Source organism: Anastrepha ludens, chromosome 6 (genome assembly GCF_028408465.1).
Source record: "Anastrepha ludens isolate Willacy chromosome 6, idAnaLude1.1, whole genome shotgun sequence".
NCBI classification, from domain to species: domain Eukaryota; kingdom Metazoa; phylum Arthropoda; class Insecta; order Diptera; family Tephritidae; genus Anastrepha; species Anastrepha ludens.
In genome coordinates, this window is record NC_071502.1 from 46,767,423 (window position 1) to 46,776,058 (window position 8,636).

General features: G+C 36.0%; 1 protein-coding gene across 1 annotated transcript; it reads right to left on the bottom strand.

Annotated features, from left to right (window-relative positions):
* Positions 1–726: 726 nt before the first annotated feature.
* LOC128865985 (polypeptide N-acetylgalactosaminyltransferase 3) lies at positions 727–4,506 on the bottom strand. Its single transcript, XM_054106434.1, has 7 exons — positions 3,834–4,506; positions 3,403–3,503; positions 3,004–3,184; positions 2,560–2,729; positions 1,936–2,393; positions 1,032–1,820; positions 727–944 (listed from the first exon to the last, which is right to left on the bottom strand). Exons 1-7 carry the CDS (start codon positions 3,965–3,967, stop codon positions 783–785), a joined length of 1,995 nt encoding a protein of 664 aa, XP_053962409.1. The 5' UTR covers positions 3,968–4,506; the 3' UTR covers positions 727–782.
* Positions 4,507–8,636: the final 4,130 nt, after the last annotated feature.

The following is an 8,636-nucleotide window of genomic DNA, read 5'->3' on the forward strand; positions in this document are numbered from 1 at the left end:
ACAGAACCGAGGTAATCAGAAAGCAGACAAATTTGTGGTTTTCAAGTTTTCTGGCAAAAAAACAAATTTTATTAAATTTTACTAGTAGCAGTAGCAGTTCGTAAATAGCAGCGATAGCAGTTCAAAGCTTGAATTTGTTTTAGTAGCATTCATTTAACTAACAAGTTAAGCAAGATTATTTAATTGTTTACTATATTTTTATTAAAACTTACAAACTACACTATATCTTAGTACTTTTTGTATACAAATGTGTATGCGTAATATGTATGTAAATGTTTTTGTTTTTTGTAGTTTACAAAATTTCATTAAAATAGTGTTAAAATAAATAGTTTAATTGAGTAAATAACTACTTTAGTCAAACCGGTAGGTAAATACATATATGTTTAAAGTGGGTAGAAGTATTGATGATGTTCCTTGGTGGTTATTGTTCTAGTTGATGATGCTGTTCTTAGTTTAAATGTCGGTTCCTGGTGGCTTACGTTGTGGTCTCAGAGTTTGTTGGACGAACGAACATAAAACTTGTTTCTTGTCCAAATTTTCAAATAAAAAGATATCACAAGTACACTTCGCAAGTGTGATTCACTTCGTGTTTCATCGCATTAATGCGATTTTTTTCCTCGAAAAGAAAAAAAAAAAACAAAAAAGTGGCTTAATTCTTAATTTTATCGTAAAAATGTTTAATTTAATTGGCATTTTTAATTGTTTGTGCTAAATCTGTGCGCTTCCTTTCTCTTTTGCGACCGAGTGTGTTTGTGTGTGTCTGTTTTTTTTTTGTGCGTTTTTTAAATTCTCCATGGCAGTGGTATAAGACCCCACTTCTGCGTGATGTCTTTGTAATCACAATTAATGGCAACAACGATTTTCTCCATTTTTTGGGTACGTGGCATTTTGGCTGCCTTCAGTGTGAGGCAAAGTTTTGATTGTCGATGCGATATATGCTGAGTCTATAAATGTGTAAACAAAAAAATAAAAAAAATAGAAAGTAATTAAAAAGTAATTTTCCGTTATGTACTGACTACATTACTACTCACATCCATGTCGTAATTCCAATACTGCTGTGGCTTGTCTAGACATTGTGTCAGCTGCACATTTGTTGTTAAATTTCGACTCTTTAACTGCTGTATGACCCCTAATTTCGGCTCACTGTATGTCAGGCACACGTTGTCATTGGTCATAATCTGCCCCTTTGGTGTAATAACAAACATGTCCATTGACTTGGCATGCGCATTACAATCGCCAACGGTGATCGATTGCATTGACGTACGTGGCACATCCTTTTCCAGCGGTCGTAAGCACTTGTCGCGATCCAAATCGAGTAGCGACATAAATTGTTTACTATTGCTGTCAATCTCACTGAAAATGCGTGGCCATTCGCGTGACAATCGATTTCCCGGTATATTTTTCATGTGGTTCGTGTATGCCTGGGCACACTCCGTCTCACCATCTAACCATATGATTTTGCCGAAGAAGCGATCGGGTGCAGGGAAGAAATGTTCCGGCCAGATGTGCTCCAAATACCAGGAAAACGATTTACATTTCAGTTTCTCGCGCAGTGACAGTCGATCGCTAACATCGATGTGTTCACGCGTCTCCAACGAAAGGTCGGATGTATAGAGTAGTACGAAATATTGCCAATCGTCCATCCAAGTCATGGCAGCGCGCGCTAAATTGTTGCCCAACACTTCACTCATCCCCCCCGGGAAAGTGTATGGGGTGGTGCTGCGGAAAACGTGACCTACATGTGAGCAGGGTAGGATTTCAACACGACCGCCGCACTGCCACACCCGGAAGGACATCTCAATGTTTTCAGCGCCCCAAATCTGTAAAACAAAAAAGGAGAGCATATTTAGTAACAATTATTAGACGCACAACTTCGCCATAAATTAATTGGTTAGCGGCAAAAACAATTTAAATATTGTAATTTTTCAAACCTACCTTCATTTCCTTATCGTATGTGCCAATTTCGAAGAAATATCGCTTGTCTATGGCGAACAGTCCCCCAGCCATTACCGGTGAGGCAATCGGCTGTGTGGGATCACCATTTCGTGGCGCTATGCTACGCTTGTTGCTGTACCAACGAAAACTCAATTGCCAATTAAATGCACCCCAATGATTTTCATATGTTTTGGTATAACTAAAATTATCATCAGAAATGATATCAATAACTGGGGCGACAACAGTACTGCGTGACTCCTGCACACGCCGCAGCAATGGCTCCAGCCATCCGCGCGAACACTCGCAGTGTGCATCCAAAAAGGTCAACACATCGCCCTTAGCATGATCGGCGCCCATCAAGCGAGCCGGCACTAATCCGCCGCGTTTCTGCATGCGCAACAAGCGCGTTGGCACAGTGAGCACTTTTAGGTAGGCTTCCAGTTGCTTCTTCAAGTAAGCTGTGAAGAAAAAATGATACGAAAAAAATAGATAACAAACTTAGAAACGCTAAATGTGTTAATTGCTGTATTATGACAAAGTCGAAATTAGTTGCAGACATGCTCAATTGCTTTTTGATTTTTTCTTATTCTTAGTTATTTCATTTCAGTTTTTTTTACTACTTACAACGATCGCTCGCATCATCGACTAATATGATTTCTTTAAGTAGTTTGCGCGGTGACCGGTTGATAACACTGGTTATTGTGCGCAATAGCACCGACCAAGCCTCATTATGAAAAACGATAATCACCGATGTTGTAGGTAGTTCATTGTTGTCATATTTTTTGTCGCGACACCTGCAGTAGACGAACAAAAAACCAAAACAAATCTAATTAAGTGTATGCGCTAGCACAAATAATTTGATGGTTTCTATTGTTGGAAGATTATATGCTTTGTTAGCGTCTCAGGGTCATTGTAACACTAAATGTTTGGTGTGGGCTATTTGTCGGTATGCGGTTCTATGCATATGCATATTTTAGACATTTTTTACTGTTGGTGGTAATGATGTTGTTTGTTTCGGTTTGTTGATATGTTTAATTGTGCATGGCCAATGGTCTGTTGTGTACTTACTCCTTTATTCTGTAATCTTTCAACGTACGATTCAAGGGTATGCGGTCACTAGCCAGTATATTAAAGCTATTTAGCCTGAAAAATCGTTGCATGCGGAAGCTTTCGCGCGCAGGCACCACAACTGGTCGCCCCTCAGCACCTTCGCCATCGATGGGATTGAATAGATTGACGTTGTAGTCATCTGCAAAAATTGTAGATATTCTAAGAACTTGTTTGCGTTTTATTGATTTGGGAGATAACGTAATACATACGCATAATAAATGATATCGAAAGGAATAAAATGAAAAAAAAAAAAAAATGAAAAACTAAAAAAAAAAAAAACGTTGCAACTAAAAGTTATTGACTACATAATAAGTATGTATGTATTAGCGCGGTTTGTTTTATTTTTCTCTTATTTACCTGCGGTCATGTTGCCGAAAATATCGCCTTTGCCAATGTAGTGTGCCACTATGTTTTTCGCATGCCAGAGTGAGCGGCGGTGAGGTTGCGGCTTTGGATGGCTAAGCGTTGCGAATGATGATTGCAAACGTGGATGATAAGCATTAAGTTGAGTAAAAAAGAGGCAATAAAAATTTACATAGAAATGCTAAATAGTGGAACTTAACAAATTAAAGGTGTTCGACTGTGATCGTCGATCGTCATAGCGCAAAGAGAGTAGCAAGCATTGTTTAATGGCACAATCGTTGCCAAAATCGTTGGTGTAACGGTTTTGCCCAATATGCGAGCTTTGCTATTGCTTACTACTTCTTTACTATGCCACTTATGGTGCGCGGTAACATTTTTCATATAAAAAACACTTCAACCACACATTTATATGTATATATACTTACACCCTGTCCTGATCAAATCCTTGAATACTGGACACATATAGATTGATACTTAGTGCAAACATGAAGAATGCGAAGAACAACAGAAACAGGTAGAGCAGCCATAACTTCTTCAATTGTTGGAATCTCAATCCCATCTTTATACAAGATTTTCTATTCTTGCTAACGCCACTAATGAATATGCTAATATTGTGGTTGTTGTTACTAAATGTATGTACGTATTATTAATGACCACGGAAAGCGCGACTACTATGTAACGTAACGTTATTGGTGCGGTTCATTCGATTCGTGATGTTGCGCGCTATTTTGTCGATTACCACTGTTGCTTGGTCAAATCGAGAATGAGCTCCATACGCTGTTAACGGCTTGTTTTTGTTTTGATTACAATGCACGAAACTCCAGCAGTGGCAATCGAGATTTCTGTTGCTGTTGCTGGTCAGGTTGTCGGTTCGACGGACGGCTGATCTGCTGGGTACTAAAGTGTTGGCACTACTCTCTCGTTCGCAACGTCTGCATACGCTCGTTGCAACAAACAAATGGCTTACTTCATGTTTTTCCGGTGTGTTTTGTTTATAAGTTGCCAAAAGAAGCAACTAACTAAACTAATAAAAAAGTATTGACGAACTGACTTTTGTTTGCAAAACACGTCTATTGTGCAAATGTAAATAAGTGTTGGCGAGACATTGCGCAGGGTTGCATTGTCATGATGAAATAATTTTTTAGTGAGTAAAGTGTGGCAGTAATTAAACACATTTTTTTTGTGTTATGATCATCTAAATGCAATTAAAAGCTCCCTACGGTTTCGGAAAAAAATATGTACAGAATAAGCAATTTCTTGGTCTTTTAGATTTTTTTATTTAGCCATAATGCTTTGCGGTGCTTCGCCATCTTACAATTTCAGTTATATCGTTTTTATAGTGAAGCAATACTGCAGGCTAAGGTCATAGACCCAAGGTGCTGTGTTTAGTGTGCTCAAAGATGTTCTGAATGGCGCAAAAATGTGTTGCATGCAAATAGGCGTTCGCCAGTACAGGGTGAGGTTTATATTGCACTGTGGGGTTTTTTTTTTAATTTTTTTGGCATAAATCACAAATTTAAAGATAATGACTTAAATTTTTGCGGTGAATCACGTAGATAAAAATAAATTAAATTGTTTCTTCGTTTTTATATTAAGGGGGTAGTATGGTTAATTCGGTGTAAAACAAGCATATTTTTCGAAATTTTTTTTGTCGACACAGTTGATTTATTCAAAATTTTAAAATTAATATACTTCATTATAAAGTCATATTTAAAGAATATTGTGTGAAATTTTCATTGATTTTTATGAAGAAATGAGTTGGTGGCAGCGAATCTTCGCGGACGTCTCATAAAAAAGTTTTATTGCGGTGTCCCTCAGAACTCATTACTGGATCAACTAAAATCAAAAAAACAAATTGATTTCATCAGCTAATAAAGTTTCGCAGGCAACAACGTCGAATTTTTTTTTTTTTTTTTTTTTTTTTTTTAAATTTTTTAAAGCGCTTTGAAGTCAAAACACCGATTTTTCATAAAAAAAACTTGAAAACTTTGTTGTTTTAAAATATGACAAAATTAAAAAAAAAAACTCGACGTCATTACCTCGTGAATAAAGTAAAGAAACAAAAAAACCAAATTTGAAAAGAATCGGTGCAGTAGATATGAATCTACAGTGGACACCGACCGTAAAAAAGGCAAGTGTGAGAAAAACGCGTTTAAAGATTTTCGGCAGCGTGAAATCCGGTTGGAGAGGTAGATACTTAATCCTTTGTGTCTTTGTCAATTTTACTCTAATGCACTTCAAACTTTCACACAATAATCTTAAGATGTTATAGAATAATTTAAAAAAAAAAAAAAAAAAAAAATGAAAAAAATACCATACTACCCCCTTAAGGCCGGCGGGCCAATTAAAAGGTAAAAAAAATCGATTTTTTTTTTCCTGAAATCAATAGCTTAGATATTCAAGAACATGAGACACAAATTTTCAGAGTTAAATTCCAAGTATTTGCAGAGCTACAGAGCCGAGCGTAGTGCGGCGTCGAGCAACCGTGCGCTTATTGTTGTAACTTTGAAGCGCGTTTTCTCGGCTTTTCATTTTCACGATTTTACCTAATTTAAGTACACGATTGCAAAAAAACTAAACGAGCTATCCATTTCATTCAAAATGCGTTATCTTCAGTATTGTTTTCTCTTCTATGTGAACTAAAAAAAAACATCCAAAAACTTTTTTTAAGCGACTTTTTTACCCAGTTGAAAAGTTTTTTTTTCCTTGAAAACCCACTTTTTTTTCTACCTTCCCCAAAAATTCGAATTTTACGTGTTTCTCCCAATTTTCTTAGTTCACATCGAAGATAATTACATCAAAATTAATAATCTTTTTTTTTTGTTTTCAGATGAAAATTGCAAGTTGGATCTTGTACAGAAGTTGGATACTTCAGTGGCAAGGCGCTCTGGGAATCTATTGATAACTCGGCTTACAATATATTGTTCGAGATTGTACAAATTTTTTTTTTTTTAGTTCAAATATATATTAAACTATCCCCAAAACTTCATTTCGCTAATTGTTTTTTTTTTTCATCCTACAACGCTTCGCGAAAACTACTGAATTTAGGACATCTAATTGGCCCGCCGGCCTTAAATTTGTCTGGGTGGATAATTCCCTTCCAAAATGGCTTAGGTACATTTTTAAACTGCATATATGTGTTCTAAGAAGAAAGAAAAATATTACGTAACTTACAAACAGCTTATTGAGACTACTTACTACCAATATGAACTTAGTTTTCTTCTATTTTAATATATTCTTCGTCAGAAGTAATCACATCAAGTTCAATATCTTCGTCATATTCTTCATCTTCGTCCTGATAATCTTTGACATTATTTGTTGAAATATTTAAAGATGGCGATTGAAGCAGCGCGAAAACTTCTTTTGGTATGCCTTTCTTTTTATTTTTGTTTTGTCGTTCTTTTAAAAAGATAGTGGACAAAAATGGGTCCGAAGTATCTAAGGCTCTGTTAAAAACTTCTGTCACATAATACAGCCAACTGCATTTTCTTGCATGCCCCCTACTATCGCTCTTATAAAACTTATTTCGGGATTCGGATGCATGTTCTCCAAGACAGCCAACAGGAACCAAGGAGCGTTTTAATATTTGATGACCATGTACTAGTACCTTGTGAACAGTAGGAGACATAGGATACCAATAATCGTACAGTTCAAAAACCTTTCCACAAAAGGTTTCAAACTTACTTGAGCTAATTTCATGCTCACGGGAAATGCTCACTAAAATTATATAGAAGTTTTTCAGTAATTGTTCTTCAACATTTAAAATTGGGGCTAATAAGGCTGCGTCAGAAAATGCCCTCCTTGCTGTGTTGCCATCATTGGAGTTTCCGCTGCCGTTTGGAATAGGCTTGTCTACATTGAGGCCCATTTCCTTTAAAAGTGTCCTTTGTATTAATTGTTTTCGAGCTATTAATTGAGGTTTATCGCAATCTTTAACGTGCCACTTTTTCATCTCGACTCTATATGAAAGTTTCAACACAAACTCGAAAAAGCGGACCCAAGCATGCAAAGGGCTGATTCCATATTGAAGGGCATGTGTTTTGGCCTTGAAAACTTCTGAATTAATATCTTTAATATTAAGTAATTGTATTGGCTTTGCTCCGCAGATGGGGCAAGACTGGCATGAGTTGCATCCCGACAATATATTTAAAACTTTCCCATCAATTAGGGTCATTTGTCCTAAATATTCTACAAATATCTTTTTACATTTATACCCGTATATATATGATTTCAGATTTCGAATCTCAGTATCCAAGTATTATTTTTCTGTTAGAATGAGAGCATGACTTTCCTTGATGAATTCAATCTTCAATGGCCGACAAAACCGAACTGAATGGGGTGCTTTATTGACCCAAATCGGTCTCATTAATCAGTTTTAAAGGAATAATTGTTGTTACGAACAATGAATAGTCAGACATATTAACATGGTCTTGAAAACGCCGCTTGTACATACTGTGCCCGGTCGAACCTTCATATCCATAACTGAAAATTATCTTGCAATGTGTCACGTTTGGAAGTATACCTAGGACCTCATGTTGCATTTTAAGGATGCGGGTAGTTGTATGGTCCCAAAGTTGTTGTAAAGGAACAAATCACCAATTTTTTTTAATATATACTGCTTAACTGCGACCTCTGCCCGATTATTTTTGATATAAATATCTAGCAGCTCTACATTTCCGAACGTATATTTATTTATTTGTTTATATAAATAGTACATAGTAAGACTAAGGTCTTTTAAGGTCCCTCTGTAAAAGGCGATTTTATCAAAAAGGGGCAAATTTGTGCAAACAAAGTTAGTTACATATTATTGTGGACATTTTAGTAAGTAACTCTACATTTAAAACTCTGTGCACTTCTGTGCGCCTTGGAAGTTCTATTATACGAAACGCACCTATACTTGTTAAGACTAATTTAAATAATACATATGAATAAAATACGCTATACAAAATCTAAACCACACATAATTGAAACATTGTTACTAAACTATAATCTTATATACCTGGACTATGACCTTCCATCATTTAAATTTGGATTCTTTGTTTTATTTGGAGAACTGGAGCAATCAAACTTTTTTCAATGTATTCCACCAAACTGTGCACAAAGCGAACACGATAATCAGCTGACTTTGAAGGCGTACCGTTCAATCAGCGTGACCGTAAAAAATTTTAACGACTAATTTCTCAAATAATTAGGGTATGGTAAAAACAAAAATAAAGCTTATTTTAAAA

Bases quoted from the DNA above. Each gene is read 5' to 3' on its own strand.
- LOC128865985 (XM_054106434.1), bottom strand. From the start codon at position 3,967: ATGGGATTGAGATTCCAACAATTGAAGAAGTTATGGCTGCTCTACCTG. The intron at 3,185-3,402 runs GTAAATAAGAGA...CAATTTTTGCAG, and splicing joins TTTCGGCAACATGACCGCAG to ATGACTACAACGTCAATCTA. The intron at 945-1,031 runs GTGAGTAGTAAT...ACACATTTATAG, and splicing joins ATTGGAATTACGACATGGAT to ACTCAGCATATATCGCATCG.